Genomic DNA, 18,426 nt, shown 5'->3' on the forward strand with positions numbered 1-18,426 from the left:
AAGAGAAAAAGGCAGTTTGCCTGTTCTGCAGGTGTTTTCTCAATCCTTAGTGTGAGAGAATCTGTGAGACCTGTCTAGGACTGACTCTGACTTATGCTGATTAGGACAGAGTGGTGGGTAATATTATGGGCATTTTAAAGAGTGTATTTAAAAAAAAAAGGAATACTTACTGCAGATTCAGACAAAACTGTGAAGGACAGCAAGGTTTTTCATGGAAAATGTATTTCTGGACAGATAGAGGGAGACCCAAAACTCCTCCTAGCTCAACAAACTGACCATGAACTTTTCCAAGCAGCTGATTCAGCTTGCATCTGTCCACTTAGTTTGGAATTCACCACAATCTACAAAAAACACACAAAGGCCCAGAGACGACACACACTGTTTGGAAGCACTGAAGAGATTACAATGACATTTAAACCAAAAAATCAGTTTGCTAACTATCACATGTCACAATTAAGATTTATTCATTCATTCATCTTCTGTTATTACAAATAATTGGGTGCACTTGGAGCCTATTCCAGTAGTCACCAAGCAACAGGCAGGGATTCATGAGTGCATATATATTTATCTGTAGACAGCTATAATAGTTCCCTTAAATATTTAAAGATAGGTTTTCCCAACAGATACATGCAGTCAGATCAAAATGGTTTAGTCTTACTTGTCTCAAAACTTGGCTCATCATCCAACTGGATTATTTTGTATGAAGCTTAAGTCTGGATCACTTTGTCAACTAACTGGCTTCGTCAGTCGGAGGTCACCAAAATTAACTTGGAGTCGGTGTGTAACTACGCAAAAACGATGTCGGACTCCGTAGCATTCTCTGGTCCCCTCCCCAATCTGGCCAGCGATTCGTCGCTGGCTGTCACGGTGGTGCCCCGAAAACGAGGTAGCCTTTATAGACAATTGGAGCACCTTTTGGGGAAAACCTGGTCTGATTAGGAGAGACGGTGTCCATCCCACAAGAGATGGTGCTTCTCTCATTTCTAGTAATCTGGCTAATTTTATTAGACCCAAAGTGACCTGACAATCCTGGGTCCAGACCAGGATGCAGAGTTGTAGTTACACACCTCTCTGCTGCTTCCTTAGAACCCTCATCCACCAACAATAACATATTTAACACTATAGAGATAGTCTCTGTTCCACGGTTAAAAGTTCACCAAGCACAGAGCAGGGGAGCGGTCAATCACCAAAATCTTATTAAAATTAATACTGAAGCACAAGTTGGAGAAACTAATATCACAATTAAGTGTGGACTGTTAAATATTAGATCTCTTTTGTGTAAATCCCTGTTAGTACACGACCTGATAGCAGATCATCACATTGATTTATTTTGTCTTACTGAGACCTGGCTTCAGGAGGAGGAGTATGTGAGCTTAAATGAATCTACTCCTCCTACCCATCTTAATTATCATATTCCACGGGTTACTGGTCGAGGAGGGGAGTGGCAGCAATCTATCACTCCAAGTTATTAATTAATCCCAGACCAAAACATGGCTTCAGTTCATTTGAAAGCCTGACTCTTGGCATCACTCATCTGAACTGGAGGACAGAAAAGCCACTTCTGTTTGTAGTTGTATATCGGCCCCCTGCTGGCCACATTCAGAGTTCCTGTCTGAGTTCTCTGATTTCTTATCTGACTTGGTCCTTAGAACGGACAAAGTCATTATCATTGGAGACTTTAATATCCATATGGACGTTATAAATGACAGCTTTAGAAATGGCTTCATTTCATTACTTGAGTCAGTTGGTTTCCTCCAGCAGATAAACCAACCAACTCATAGCTTTAACCACACCCTAGATCTAGTCTGACTTATGGTGTTGAGGTAGAACATGTGTCAGTGTTCCCTCAGAACCCAGTCCTGTCAGACCATTCTTTGATCACTTTTACATTTATGATTAAGGATTCTTCTATGCTCAGAACAAAGTCTTACTATAGCAGATGTCTTTCAGATAATGCTGTAGCTAAGTTTAAGGAAGTGATCCCTGTGCTGATCCCAGGACCACTGTGCGTTTCCCCAGGGATCAATCATATAATCTTAGCCCTGCTGAGGTTGACTCTATTGCTGAAGGTGCAGCAACCTCACTGAGAATCACTTGATTCTGTTGCCCCCCTGAAAAAGAAAATAGTAAATCAGAGGAGGTGTGCCCCCTGGTATAATTCACATATCAGGACCCTCAAGCAGAAAGTGCGAAGACTGGAAAGGAAGTGGCATTCTTGTAAAATAGACAGCTATCATGTAGCCTGGAAAGACTGTCTATTAGTTTACAAAAAGGCCCTTCGCAAGGCTAGAACAGCTTATTTTTCTTCTTTGATTGAGGAAAATAAGAGCAACCCCAGGTTTCTTTTCAGCACTGTGGCCAAATTAACTAAGATCACAGTGTTTGTTTTAGATCCATGAGCTTCTTCACTGATAAAGTTCTAGCTATCAGAGAGAAAGCTAACCAGGCCATCCCAACAACTGGACCATCACCAGATGTGCCGACTGTGGGAACATACAGGTCTCCAACGAGCCCTTAACTCCTTCAGCCCTATATATTTTTCTGAGGCGTCATCGCTAATTCAGAAATCCAAGACCACCACGTGTCTTTTAGATCCCATCCCAACACACCTGTTGAAGGATGTTCTACCACTGATAGGCAGTTCTATCCTGGACCAGATCAATGGTTCTTTAGTGTCAGGTTATGTACCCCGGTCCTACAAGGTGGCAGTGATTAAGCCGTTGCTTAAAAAACCATCACTGGATCCTGATGTCTTAGCAAATTATAGGCCAATATCCAACCTTCCTTTTATCTCTAAAGTTCTAGAGAAGGTGGTGGTGACTCAGTTACTGGAGCACCTGCAGAGGAACAGCCTGTTTGAGATGTTTCAGTCAGGCTTTAGAGCTCACCACAGCACAGAAACAGCACTTCTTAAAGTCACTAATGATCTTCTCATAGCTTCCGATCATGGACTGGTCTCTATGCTGGTTCTGCTGGACCTCAGTGCTGCTTTTGATACAGTTGATCACAGCATCCTGTTACAGAGACTGGAACATGTGATTGGGATTAAAGGGACAGCACTAGACTGGTTTAGATCATACTTATCTGATAGATACCAGTTTGCATGTCCATGGTGTTCTCCTCATACAGTAGGGTTAGCCATGGAGTTCCTCAAGGTTCTGTACTCGGACCAATCCTCTTCACATTGTACATGCTTCCCTTAGGGAACATTATTCGGCAGCATGGGATACATTTTCATTGTTATGCTGATGACACTCAGCTCTATTTATCCATGAAACCCGAGGAGACAGAGAAGTTAGTGAAGCTCCAGACCTGTCTTAAAGACATAAAGTCCTGGATGTCTTCAAATTTCCTCCTCCTTAACCCAGGAAAAACTGAGGTCATGGTGTTTGGTCCTGAACCTCTGGGATAGATTAGATCACATGATCACTCTAGATGGTATCTCATTAACATCTAGTCTCTCTGTGAGGAATCTAGGAGTAACTTTTGATCAAAATCTCTCCTTCAACTCACACATTAAATTAGTCTCTAGAAGTGCCTTTTTTCACTTGAGGAACATCACAAAGATCGGAAGCTGCTGACGCGGCATGATGCTGAAAAGTTAGTCCATGCATTTGTTACTTCCAGGCTGGACTACTGTAACTCTTTATTATCAGGGTGTCCAAACAACTCTTTAAGAAGCCTCCAGTTGATCCAAAATGCTGCAGCCAGAGTTCTGACAGGTATTGACAAAAGAGATCACATAACTCCTGTACTGGCGTCGCTTCATTGGCTGCCCGTTAAATTTAGAATAATTTTTAAAACCCTTCTTTTGACCTAAAGAGAGGCCTAGCTCCATCCTACCTGGAGGAGCTAGTGATACCTTATCAGCCCAATAGACCGCTCCGCTCTCAGAATGCTGGTCTACTTGTGGTTCCCAGAGTTTCTAGGAGTAAATGGGGGGCCGAGCATTTAGCTACCAGGCCCCCTGCTATGGAACCAGCTCCCTGTCCAGGTACAGGCTGACTCCATCGCTACTTTTAAGATCAGACTCAAAACCTACCTCTTTGAAAAAGCTTATTGTTACTAATTCAGTAGTTCCAGTTACTATCATAGACAGACAAATTATCATACTTAGGGGGTCGTCTAATCGTTAGGTCACAGTTAGCAAGGCTGCCGGGGTCCGGAAACATGATCACCTGACAGGCCTCTGTCACTCCACTGGGTCATGGTTTCCTCTTCTCCTCTCCTTTCCTCTCCTCATCAAGCAGACTAGTTCTTGTGTAGTTTTTCTGCTTCTACCCCCCCCTCTATTTATTTACAGGTATCGCCCTCGGAGCTGCATAATGACCTCCGGCCCCGCTGAAGATTGTTATCATATTTTTTGTGTGTGTTTCTGTGTTCTGTGCCTCTCCCTCCTTCTCCTCTCCTTTCCTCTCTCTCCCTTCTCTCTCTTTCCCCTCTCCTCTTTCCTCTCTCCCTCCCCTTCACTCTACTTTCCTCTCCTCTACCCCTCCCCCCTCTCCTCTCCTACCTATCCTATCTTCTACCTGTCCTCCCCCTTCTCCTCTCCCTCTACTCAGCCGGCCATCAGCAGGAGGGTCCCCCTACATGAGCTTGGTCCTGCTCAAGGTTTCTTCCTGTTAAAGGGAAGTTTTTCCTTGCCACTGTTGCTTGTCTGGGGTCAGGCCCTGGGATTCTGGAAAGCGCCTTGAAACAATTTTGATTGTAAAAGACGCTATGGAAATAAAGATTGATTTGATTTGATTTTGATTTAAATAAGATTTACATAATGCAGTTGTCTGTCATCTGTTCAGGTATCTTTTGTTAGAAGCCTAACTCTAAATATAATGTCTGTGTAAATTCTCAGTCATCCAGGTCATTGTATCCAAGGTAGTTTTCTCTGTCAACTGGACTGGGTTTCTTCTCTGAAGACGTTTCACCTTCTATCCAGAAGGCTTCTTCAGTTCTGAAATCGCTGGGGAGAGAGCTTGAAAATATAAGCCCCTGTGGACCATTTGCATGCTAATGATCTGGGTGGTCACCTGAGAGTCGTTAGCAAGGTCGATGACACCTGGGTCAAATTCAAATACAAGAATTGGAAGCGTTCTCCGATCACCTCAAAAAACAGACGAGCATGTAAAATTCACCCGGGAAGAGGTAAAGGAAACAGTCTGGCCTTTCTGGACTGCGCAGTCAAGATCACTGAGGACAGAAATCTCACCATCGAAGTCTACAGAAAACCTACACACACCGACCAGTACCTCCAGTTTGACTCTCACCACCCACTGGAACACAAGTTGGGAGTGATCAGAACTCTCCAACACCGGGCCAGAGAAATACCCACCACATCCCAAGGCAGAAAGAAGGAACAGGACCACATTAAGACAGCTCTCAAAACATGTGGCTACCCAGACTGGGCCTTCACCAAAACCTCAAGAAAGCAAGACCTCAGCAAAGGAGAGGAGGAGAGAAACAAACGCCGCAGCGTTTCCATCCCCTACCTGTCTGGAGTCTCGGAGAAGTTTAGGAGGATCCTCCAGAAACACGACATACCGGTTCATTTCAAACCCAGCAACACTCTCAGACAGAGGTTAGTACACCCAAAGGACAAGACACCAAGACCCAAACAAAGTAATGTTGTTTATGCTGTACAGTGCCAGGAAGAATGCAAGGAACTGTACATTGGGGAAACCAAACAACCTCTACACAGAAGAATGGCACAACACAGACGTGCCACCTCTTCGGGTCAGGATTCAGCAGTCCACTTACACTTAAAGGAGAGTGGGCACTCCTTCGAGGACAGCCAAGTACGGATACTGGCCAGAGAAGACCGCTGGTTCGAAAGGGGGGTCAAGGAAGCTATCCATGTTAAATTGGAGAAAACCATCCTTAAACAGAGGTGGTGGCCTGAGGCACTTCCTATCACCCACATACAATGCAGTCCTCCACTCCTTCCAACAGCAAACAAACATTCACACCATTCCAAGAGACCCAGTGACTCATCACCATGTGACCCAGCAGACAAAGGGGAGACATCTCAACAGAAACTAGGTGAACGACCCGACCACCGACCCTGCTAACGCTCTCAGGTGACCACCCAGATCATTAGCATGCAAATGGTCCACAGGGGCTATATATTTTCAAGCTCTCTCCCCAGCGATTTCAGAACTGAAGAAGCCTTCTGGATAGAAGGCGAAACGTCTTCAAGAGAAGAAACCCAGTCCAGTTGACAGAGAAAACTACCTTGTCTAAATATAATGAACACACAATAAGCACTTATTTTATCATGAAACTAATTCAGTGAAGTAAATTTCCTTAACATTCCTCATACCTTTCCTGTCAACCCCAGGAGGAGGGTCAAATTAAATATAAAGTTATGCAAGATAACAATTATCATTTTCTACTTACAGACTTCAGTTTTGTTGTCCACATCAACACATTATTGTACATTTATCTTGATGAGGACACTCATAGACATAATACATTTGCAGATACCTTTAATCCTCTTAATCCTCATACACATCTTTGATGTCATGATGACTCAACAAAATGAAGTGAAATGAAATGCAAATTTTTATCCTCAATGCATGCATAGGCACATCCCAATCAAGATTAACTAATTCAAGCACCTTCTTCAAAACCCTGCTATTAGTAATAAAGGTTATGGGGATGAGGTTATTCCAGCAGACATAATACCTGATAGGAATAAAGAGGGGATTTTTTTTCTAGGATTTCTAGGATTCAAAATCATGCTCTGGCCAATCAGCCACATTTATGCCTCATCGACAACAGATCAAGCTGGTCAGTGAAAAGAGAAAAACATTTTTTAATCATGAAAAATCTCATATATATCAAGAGCAGCAACGGGATCATCTTGAGGAACTATTGCTAACATTACTGTAGCGTCATGTGCAATAATTAGAGCTGATGTTTCTGCTGCTGAAGCCATCAAACTTTTTGCTGAGTGGACTAACTGAAACACTGTTGCTGTGTGAATGTGAACTAGCCTCGTAGGGTGAATGAGAAGAGAATCGAGGACGAGCTGACATGCAGGCTCTCATAGCTGATAAGGCCTCTCTGGCTGTGGTGCAGACTGTAGATTAAGCTAAGGGAGGTAAAATCTGGCTCATGAGGATGAGAGAAGAAGCAAGGATGTTGGTGATCAAATACCTCAATTCTGTAAGAACAGTCAGCCAGAATATTTAGGATGCCATTTTATTATTGATCGGATGCATTATGTATTTAGTTAGCTAATTATCACCAACATGTACTCTCATGTACTGTATATGTGGCATCCTATGCTCATTAACCCCCCCCCCCCCCCCCCCCCCCCTAAAAACACCAAATTAGCATCAATGGCTGTCTGTGCGCCATTATGGAAGATGTCTGTGTAAATTCTCAGTCATCCAGGTCATTGTATCCAAGGTAGTTTTCTCTGTCAACTGGACTGGGTTTCTTCTCTTGAAGACGTTTCGCCTTCTATCCAGAAGGCTTCTTCAGTTCTGAAATCGCTGGGGAGAGAGCTTGAAAATATATAGCCCCTGTGGACCATTTGCATGCTAATGATCTGTGGTGGTCACCTGAGAGTCGTTAGCAGGGTCGTTGGCCGGGTCGTTCACCTAGTTTCTGTTGAGGTGTCTCCCCTTTGTCTGCTGGGTCACATGGTGATGAGTCACTGGGTCTCCTGGAATGGTGTGAATGTTTGTTTTGCTGTTGGAAGGAGTGGAGGACTGCATTGTATGTGGGTGATAGGAAGTGCCTCAGGCCACCACCTCTGTTTAAGGATGGTTTCTCCAATTTAACATGGATAGCTTCCTTGACCCCCCTTTCAAACCAGCGGTCTTCTCTGGCCAGTACCCTTACTTGGCTGTCCTCGAAGGAGTGCCCACTCTCCTTTAAGTGTAAGTGGACTGCTGAATCCTGACCCGAAGAGGTGGCACGTCTGTGTTGTGCCATTCTTCTGTGGAGAGGTTGTTTGGTTTCCCCAATGTACAGTTCCTTGCATTTCTCCTGGCACTGTACAGCATAGACAACATTACTTTGTTTGGGTCTTGGTGTCTTGTCCTTTGGGTGTACTAACCTCTGTCTGAGAGTGTTGCTGGGTTTGAAATGAACCGGTATGTCGTGTGACATTATGGAAGATGTATTATTACTATCAGAAAAATGTGCAGCCTTCCACGATGGCCGACACGCTGATGATTTGGTTGCTGGCAAGTCTGTGGCAGACTAATTGAACATACAGTCACGTAGTCTCCATAGAAACAATGCTGCTGGGGGGAACAATGAGTCCCAGCCATTCCCATGTACACACAGCTTTCATCAACAGAGCAGTTGTAAACCGTTGACCTCGTGTTTTCACCATATATCAAGTCAGAGACTTGAAGTGCTCGCAGCCAAGTTTGACATTTTCCAGCCATGGACACACAATGAGATAATATCAGTACCCTTGCATGGTGACACGCATTCCAGCCTCCCATGTTCTTTCTCAACGCAGCTCTGAAGGGCTGCTGTAGTGTCAAAGAGAGGAAAACAGAAGGGATGTAAGGCCCTGTTGATGTCTGTTCCTTAACCATAGAAAACACTGTAATGGCTTTTCACATGTTGTCGGGACATAGGTGGAACTGCAGGGGGAAGTATTTTAAGATTATGTTACTTCACACTGCTTTCACATCTTTGTAGTTAAAGAAGGTAAGTGCAAGGGGTTACGTGATGTTAAGACTGCTTGAAAAAGGTTAATTCTGAAAGTGCTCCAATTGATGTGACTTCCACATCACGTTTTTCAGGAGCTAAAACCTCTTTTCAATCCCCTAACAAGACTTCTCCTGACCATTTATGGAGGAAATGAACCTGGAATTCACAGAAAGATCTTTTTAATTATGTATTTTTTTTCCCCTTTTACTTTTGCAATGTATTTTCTCAAATTCCCCAAACTTGGGTTTTGCATTCTTCCCTCCAAAGGCCGATTAGGAGCCAGGAAAAGGCAGCAGCATAAACTCTGACCAGAGTCTCACTTTATTTATAGGGAAAATCAATCGTGGGGCTTTCATTAGTTTTCCAAATAAATCAGTGTTTTCAGTGGGTAGCTTTTAAATGCCCTGGACGGTCAAAGTGGAACTGGTTAAACAAACACTATCCTGATTCCTTTGGAGATTTTATTTTTGTTCAGGGAGAGAGATTGAGTGAAACTATTCTGACATTGTAATTTCAAGATGAGGTATAGTGACATTGTCCAGAACTTCCCAAACTATCAATCAGGTTCCTTGAATCATTCACCTAAATATTGATAAACCCTGCAAATACCACCAAACATATTTCATCTAACTCTCTCAAGGTGCTGATTTTTCCATGACTTGCATGCTTCAAAACTCCAATGTTGTAAATAAACAATCCTCAAATAACGCTGCCACTCTGACAGGAAAGCGATGGCGGCGATAGAGGGGTGGGGGAAGGTTCGGGGGCACGCTGAACTTGAAAGCAACGCATAAGGCTGGAAGCGAAGAGGCAAGGAGAGTTAAGTGAAGTTCAAAAACAGGGTGAGGTGAGGTGGTGTGAGGCTTTCCTCCCATCAGTGTGGTGCCCCGGTGGCAAGGAGGGGTGGGGGGGAGTAGTTAAAAGCTTATCGTCTCACCTCCTGACCTCCCACGGCAATGAATGGAAAAACAGCTGTGGGCTCCACACTTCCACCTCTAACAGCTTCCCATGGGCCTGATTCTCCTGTCTGCAAACTCAAGCAGGCTGTCATATTGAATCTGTAGATGCACTCAGGCAACATGCGACCTAACATACCTACTTGTTTTTAATACATTCATCATACTTGCATATACTTGTTGAAAAAAAATTCTACCTGGTGTATGTTAATATGAGAGATTCTGTTTTGAGCAAGAATCCCCCATTATCTTGTAACCTAAAAATGTAACCTTTTCCAGACTGGTTAGTGTGTTTTTCATTAAGTGAACCAGCTATATAGATACATTTATTTAATTTAAATGAAAAATGTTATTTTAATCAGTGAACAACTAATTAGGATAACACGTAGCCGTTTTTTGCTTTGACATACAAATTTTAAAAAACAACCCGGACACTCTTGACACCCTCTGTGTGATTTTAATCTTTCCCCAGTTCTGTTTTGGAGAAGTGATCTTAACACAGCATTTGTGATAAAACTCTGCATGACACTTTTGTTGATATTGATATCAACACTACAAAAAACAGATGGAGATGCAGATGGATAACATTGGTTATTTAAGAAAAAACCATTTAAAAAATCATTGGGGAAAAAGTTCCAAATAAATAAATGCATCCAGGCTGAGCTCTCCAGTTCATGTGTCCATAATAGGAACTACAGCTCAGTGCACATTGCTCCTCACTGGACAGCCTAAAGAAAATCAGCAAAAGGTATACATCCTAAAAAAAAGATGCAGGAAGAGACACAGCCGCAGATATAAAAGCCTCTTTAATTTTTTGTTGACTTGGTATTCTTTAAAGATTCCAGTAAACTCTTGATCCTCTCGCTGGCTGGCTCCCGTCGTTTCTTGCGACTTTTCACCGCTACTACTTGTGAAGGCAGCAGGAGGCTAGCCAGCCCCCATGGGGTTGGATTGTCGCCTTGGTCACCAGCTCTGGGAATCATGGTTTCACTTTGCTGCAGCAGCCACGACGTCTCCTGGCATAAAGCAATGAAGCGGTCTAACTGTGAGTTGTTGACATTCTTGCTGATGTTCAGAGAGGATTCAAATGGATTCTGGATGTGCAATGGAGCCACTTCTGGTTTGTGCTGCTCTTTGCCCTGGAGGAGGGGGACACAAAGGAGAGAAACTAAGCCTAAAGAAATAGTGAGGCTCTGCAAGTATGGCGTATATTATGCCATCTATCACATTGATGGGCGATTTTCTCAATCAGAGACACTTGGATCCGACTGAAGAGCTCTACACTGGAGGGTGGAGGCACGGGTATGGTTCTCAAAGACTGTTTAACTTGTGCGAAATGAGAATGAAATGGGAACAAAAAAGCAATGATTAATGGGAAAAGCCTTTGAGCATACCAAATGTGTTTGCAACGGTTGCATGACTGTTTATAGCCAAGGCCATCCCACAAACTATCTATATGCCAGGTCAAAAAAAAGTCAAGAGCCTCCTGCTGTACAGTGCATGAGGTGCAGTGAAGGGTATATGGAGATGAAGATGGCAAAATAAAGCTATCAGTCAGAGCGAAGAGAACTGCAGAGTTGCAGCACAGTAAAGGTGATTTATGATTGTTGCTCCTCTGGTGAAAGCCTGTAGCTATGGGTCACGGCCACAGTCAGTCTATCTGCACACCTCTGCCGCTGTGTCCAACTGATACCAGTCTCATATAGCAGGTTGCAGTGTCTACCTTTTAATAGGCTTCATTGCATTAAAAGTCAGGGGAACAGTCGAGGAACATTGAAACACTGACCTAATGATTAATGTCATAAAAGCTCAGAGGTGGGTTTCAGTCAGCCAATCCAACTGAGTCCATCGTACAGACAACACAGCGGACAAAAATGTCCGGCTCCTTTTTCTTCTCCACTGAAAGATGTATGAAATAAGAATTTGTTTACTCTCAGCCCAATGAAGCTTCTAATAGGATATTTACTGGAGGACATTGGGCTGTGCAAGCTGGACATCAATTTCATGTGACAAGGACAGATGTTACAGTGCTGCAGACACCATTTACACACCATCTTTTTATTGGCAGCAGGATTTTTTGTTCAGTTCAGAGGCTGAAAGGACATAAAACATTGTGAATGGAAGATATACCGTAATAGTCTTTTTAGACTGCATTTGTTTTACCTATGCAGGTTGACTGGAGGATTGTTTTGATCGAGGCATCTCAATCCTTCATTACTATGCAAATAGCATCACTATTTGGCCAGGAAAGATTTGTTTTTTAACTAGGAAAATGCAACTTTTTATTCAGTATAAAGTATCTGGAATAATCATAGGATTTCAATATGTACTTTTATGAAAGGTGTCTGCAACTTCTATAAGTCCAATAACATCATAGCATGTAGAAGCTAATGAAATATGTTTCTCTCAAATAAAGATTCTGTCATAGTCACTGTTTTTTTAATACCATTTCTAACAGGTATCATCAGGTTCTGTATTTTGTCTTGACAGACTGACTCTTAACTCAATAACATCTGTGAAACATTTGGAAGCTGGTTTCAAATTTTGAGTTTGAGACATGATGTGTCAACTGTACTCTGAGCTGAAGGTCCTGATTTCTTTTTCACACCAGGATGCATCTTCATTCCAAGAAGTTACTGTACTGGTTCAAATGCCTGGGAATGAGTCACACTTACTGTTCTGATATTGATGGACATATTACTAAAAGGAAAGGTGGCATAGAAGTCGAAGAACTCTCGTAACAAATCCTCTGAAAAGACAGAAATCACATCAGACAGTTATTAGTGGGTTGCAACACGATTCTACATTATAATAAACACAAAGGCCATTTCATGGTTTCTGACCAAGCGTGTTGGAGTTTTTCTGCAGCAGAACTTTGCTGAAGTCCCTGACAAATGTGCAGTCGTTTCCCTCGACTACGCTCCTGTCTGCAGGGCCTAGGTAAGTGAGAAGAGAAGAACAGCCCTGTGAGCACTGTAAACAAGACAAAGACAGATGACAGCAATGTGTATGTGTGCGAATGTTCAATAAAACCTAGCATAGATCAGGTCCTTGCTTGGCTGGTGAAATTCTGCAGCAATGTCCTTATTTCTGCCTCCTTCACCACTGTGAAGTGGTGAAGGAGGCAGTGGTGTGTGTGTGCATGTGTGTAAGGCAGAAAGGCCCCATAAAGAGGTGAAGTCATCAACCTTCCTACACTGATGGATCATTTATTGTCCTGTGAGCACTGGTACTACTGTGTGTTATGGCACCTACGCTAACAGAGAGGAAGAAGAGGAAAAGGAGTCAAATATCACCATAGAAAACAATTAGTTTGACAAATTCTGCTAAGAGAAACATAAAGTTCAGATCCGAGTTCAACTGTCATAGAGCATAAATTGGGAAAACACAAGAGGAGTGTTTGCTTAAAAACATGCAGATCATTATTTAAGAATCACAAACATTTCAATCAGAATACCTCAATTTCCAGGCCTTAAATATATTTTGAAACCCTAATTGTTGTGCAATAGTTTTAGATTCACATTCTGCAGCCACCTCTTATTGGTCTTCTGTCGTGTTCCATGACATTATACAATAATGTATCCACGGACATGCGTATTAATCATTTGTAATGTTGGAGATAAATTTGTTTTATTTTTCACTCAATTGATAATCTCCTTCATGTTCACAGATACCATATCAGTTTATGCATCATACTGAAAAAGGAGGGTGATTTTTCTGATGGGAGAGAAATAAAAAGTACCTATTTGGCAGGAAGAAGTAAAAGTATTACCTGCAAGCTTTTTTAGATGGTCCAGGGTGGGAATAATGGGTGGGTTCCTCTTCTGCAGGAAGAACAGCACCATTACAGTGAGGGAAAAGTTGGTGATCCAGGCTCCAGGGATGTTACTGGTGATGTTGTGAACTCGGGCCCAGCAGCGCACTGTGAACACCAGGAAACGCACACGCGGGTCCAGCTCTCCATACAGGTACAGCAGTTCTGTGCTCTTCACTGCCACCCTGTGGGCATCAAGCGGAACTGTTGCTAATGTTTAAGTGTCACAAATTTTTTTTTTCTGTTTTTTCTATCTTCACTTTCGGTGAATCATTATTAATAAAACAACCCAAGGATCTACAGCTGGGATTTATAAACTACTTAATGATAAGTAAGTAATAAAACTATTGGAACTGAACTGATTTAAAGAATTTCCAACATTAGAATAAGCATTAAAATTTAGTTACCTGTAGCTTTGCTCTTGTGTCTATAAACCATTAGCGAGACATAGATACAACCTGGCACTTTGAGTATACAGGGAGTGCAGAATTTTTAGGCAAATTGTATTTTTGAGGATTAATTTTATTATTGAACAACCACCATGTTCTTAATGAACCCAAAAGACTCATTAATATCAAAGCTGAATATTTTTGGGAGTGGGGCTTTTTTAGTTTTAGCTATTTTAGGAGGATATCTGTGTGCAGGTGACTATTACTTTGTGCATAATTTTTAGGCAACTTAAAATATATACCCATTTCAATTATTTATTTTCACCAGGGAAACCAGTATAACAGCTCAACGTTCACAATTATACATTTCTGACATTCAAAACACTCAAAAGCCTGCCATCCATGGATTCTGTCAGTGTTTTGATCTGTTCATGATCAACATTGCCTGCAGCAGCAACCACAGCCTCCCAGACACTGTTTAGAGAGGTGTGCTGTTTTCTCTCCTTGTAAATCTCACATTTGATGAGGGACCACAGGTTCTCTATGGGGTTCAGATCAGGTGAACAAGGAGGCATGTCATTAGTTTTTCTTCTTTTAGGCCGTTTCTTGCCAGCCAGGCTGTGGAGTACTTGGATGCGTGTGATGGAGCATTGTCCTGCATGAAAATCATGTTTTTCTTGAAGGATGCAGACTTCTTCCTGTGCCACTGCTTGAAGAAATTCTCTTCCAGAAACTGGCAGTATGACTGGGAGTTGAGCTTGACTCCATCCTCAACCTGAAAAGGCCCCACAAGCTCATCTTTGATGATACCAGCCCATACCAGTACCCCACCTCCACCTTGCTGAGTCGGACTGGAGCTCTCTGCCCTTTACCAATCCAGTCACGGCCCATCGAGACTCACTCTCATTTCATCAGTCCATAAAACCTTAAAAAAAAAAATCAGTCTTGAGATATTTCTTGGCCCAGTCTTGACATTTCAGCTTGCGTCTTGTTCAGTGGTGGTCGTTTTTCAGCCTTTCTTACCTTGGCCATGTCTCTGAGTATTGCACACCTTGTGCTTTTGGGCACTCCAGTGATGTTGCAGCTCTGAAATATCACAAAACTGGTGGCAAGTGGCATCTTGGCAGCTGCACGCTTGACTTTTCTCAGTTCATGGGCAGTTATTTTGCACCTTGGTTTTTTCCACACGCTTCTTGCGACCCTGCTGACTATTTTTAATGAAACACTTGATTGTTCGATGATCACGCTTCAGAAGCTTGGCAATTTTAATAGTGCTGCATCCCTCTGCAAGATATCTCACTATTTCTGACTTTTCGGAGGCTGTCAAGTCCCTCTTCTGACCCATTTTGCCAAACGAAAGGAAGTTGCCTAATAATTATGCACACCCGATATAGGGTGTTGATGTCATTAGACCACACCCCTTTTCATTACAGAGATGCACATCACCTGATATGCTTAATTGGTAGTGGGCTTTCGAGCCTATACAGCTTGGAGTAAGACAATGTGCATAAAGAGGATGATGTGGTCAAAATACTCATTTGCCTAGTAATTCTGCACTCCCTGTAGAGTTAAATGAAAGATAAAAGTGCAGTTACAGCACCAGAGGGCAGCAGTCATGTCTCTAAGACTCAGCTGAGGGTATGATTCGAAAAGGAAGAACTGAAACTCAGACATACTGCTCAGTTTCTCTGAACTGATTTGCTTTCTGGTTTTACAGGAAGATAAGATGAAGTTTACAGCCTAAATCAGTTTCTATTAGGAAACAGCCTTTGAGCAACGCTGTGACATTTGAATCCACATTTCAACAGCATCTATTTCAGAGTTCCAACAGAAAAAGCCACGGTTTTGACAAGGGGGCCAGACGTTACATGTACCTGTTGTTGGCTGTGAGGTCACACTGGAAGCCCGAGGGCTGGTGGGCAAGCGCAGCAGGGGACATCTGGCATTTAGAATCTTCTGGATGCCAACACATCCAGGCGCAAACCGGTCCAGACTCTCTCCTATGACTGACAGCATACTCTGAGTGACGACCCGCTCGGATGAGACCCGCTTCAGCTGGAACTCCATAGACAAACCAGACTTTGGCTGCAAATGCAAAGAGGGCAGATGATCCCTTTTTAACTTATATTGCCAAACACAGAAATGAATCAAGAACATTCCATTGTTTCTGCATTTAAAGAAAAACTGTTATTCGATGGGATGAAATAAACTCATGGATTTGAAGGATTATTTTCATTTTTAATGCCACAAGGTGAATTAAAAATATTGAGTGGTGCATTTGTATTGACCTCAATTATTGTGTACACTGAATGTTCTAGATCTTGTGCTGACCTTTAAGTACTAGGTGCTACTTTAAATGCCCCCTAATGATCACCGTTTGCCCACCAATTACAAATGCTCCCATATCATGTGTAATATGATAAATAAATAGAGAATATTAGAAGTTGATGGTTGTTGCAAATATTTCAGTTGATTTACTCAAATACAAATAATGTGTTAGTTCCTCTGATACCAAACTTTCATTCTTCTACCTTTACTTTACTGATACTGGTGCCATCTATGTCCAGGATCATATCCAGGTCACAACCCAGCTTTCCAAAGCCATTTACCGAAGAACCAATGGCTTAATGGTGCATTCTGGGAAATATGTTGAAGCAAGGTCCCTGATTAGCGAGCAGACTAGGAAACGCAGTCGGCTGTTCTCCTCTGTTAGCTGATATGCTTCTGTAAGAGAGATGAGCTGCTGCTCCATCTGATGGAAAAAAGAGGTGGGTCAAAATTGCCTGCAGAATATTTCAAACGGCACTAATGGTTCACTTACCGTTTTCTCTTTTGCCAGTCTTTTTATAAGCTGGTTAATGGCATGCTGGTTTGTGGTTGGAACTGTTGGTTTAACTGCAAGTTAAGGTGGTCAGCAGAGTCAAGATTCTTCACTGAGAGCAGCCTGGATTTAAATGGCACAGTGGCTTCATGGTTGCAAGTTGGGATGACTGCCTCATCGAGTAAGGATGCAACACTTTCCCTGTTAGTGAATTCCACCAAAGCATATACTCCCTGCATGGCATAAACACACCCACACCATTAGCTTACTGCTTCCAATATGACAAATCCCTCTATCAGAGATATTCTGTGGGTTACATACATAGCTTTCATAGAAAAAGTACTTTTTGATGTCACCATGTCTTGATAAATTCTTGAGGAACGTCTGTTCATTGATTCTGGAATGGTAGCCAATGAGAACAGACCTTTCAGCCTGTTGAAATCTCTCTTCCTGGAGAGCACTTAATGATCTGTGACCACCTGTTGAGGAGCAATAATTGGTTAATTTATGGCAATGGCTCAGCTTGTGCGCGTGGCTGCCGCTTGTATCTTCACAGGTAAATGATCTCAAAAGGAGAGAAGACTACCAGTAAGTAAATAAGTCAAAATATTCTTTAGTAAAATAAGAGGGGCAAGTATGTGTCATAACATGTGCTTTTGTAAGTGCTAAATTGTGCTGTTATAGCAGCTTTTTGATGAGTTTTGACTTGATAACTGAGTTATGTAGCTAACATTAGCTGCTGCTTGTATATGTCAGTCATTTTTAGACAAGAGAAAGTCCAAAGACATCTCTTCTTAATCAAGAATATTAGAAGAGGGAAAAAGACGACAGAGGAGCAACAGAGGCTTAGTGAGGAGGGGAGGAGGAAGGAGTAGAGGAAAAGACAGAGCAGGATACACAGCCAGCATCAATAAAAGAGCAGAAGCCGGGCAGGACTCAACAAAAGCAGCTGTTCGACCTACCCCTGGACCATCAGGTGAAATTATGACTGGCCTTAATAATGAAATTGATGGCTAGCCTAGATAGGAATGTCATCTGAAGAAATGTATGTTTGTTGAGTGTATTTCCATTAAATTTCAAATCATTACATAATCATTTAAAGCGTTTTGATTTATGTTTATTGGTAGTTGAGTTTCATTTGTCTAAATAGAAACTTTACAGGCTATTATTAGAGCTAATTGATTACTATGGAGAGGGGCAAAATATTATTATTACCGCTATTACTATTTTAATGTCAGAATAAGTGATTTTGCCTCTGGTTTATCATAGATATCCCCCAGTCAAGAGCAGAGAACACCAAGCAGCCACAGCTAAAAATCTTCCCTCAAACCTATCAAGGGTCAGAACATGTTCCTTCTCAAAAGACTGGTAAAACACACATAAATGGCTGGAATCCTCTCAGAGTAAAGACTCTGCCTACTGTTACGCCTACTGGCACTTCAGTTTCCTCTCCTCAGTGAAACAGTATTTACACCTAAAGAGGGGTTCAAAATTTGAAAAAAGGCAGCCTTCAAAGATGAGGAGCTTTTAGGCCATACCAAATCTGGAGCACATACTAATGCAATGTTAGCAGCGAGCAGAGCAGAGTATGAAGAATATTGTATAGCCTGGTAATCAGAATCAGCCTATTGATTCCTGCTGGGGAATTCCTGTTACATAAAGCAACTATGACTGTTTCTGTTCTTGTTTTTATGTGCCAGGACCTGCTTTTCCCCAGTAGTTACAATAAATGTACACCTTATACCTTATATATTCACTACACAATAAAACAGA

General features: G+C 42.2%; 1 protein-coding gene across 1 annotated transcript; it reads right to left on the minus strand.

The window, feature by feature from the left end:
- Positions 1-10,070: 10,070 nt before the first annotated feature.
- LOC115248133 (poly(A) RNA polymerase, mitochondrial-like) lies at positions 10,071-16,688 on the minus strand. The gene is given in 9 exon segments (XM_029831758.1): positions 10,071-10,768; positions 12,305-12,378; positions 12,473-12,565; positions 13,402-13,628; positions 15,707-15,755; positions 15,758-15,917; positions 16,364-16,452; positions 16,455-16,584; positions 16,654-16,688. Coding segments are annotated over 8 exon segments (1,155 nt in total). The 5' UTR covers positions 16,654-16,688; the 3' UTR covers positions 10,071-10,435.
- Between the last annotated feature and the right edge of the window lie 1,738 nt (positions 16,689-18,426).

Source organism: Takifugu rubripes, unplaced genomic scaffold (assembly GCF_901000725.2).
Source record: "Takifugu rubripes unplaced genomic scaffold, fTakRub1.2, whole genome shotgun sequence".
Lineage (NCBI taxonomy): Eukaryota > Metazoa > Chordata > Actinopteri > Tetraodontiformes > Tetraodontidae > Takifugu > Takifugu rubripes.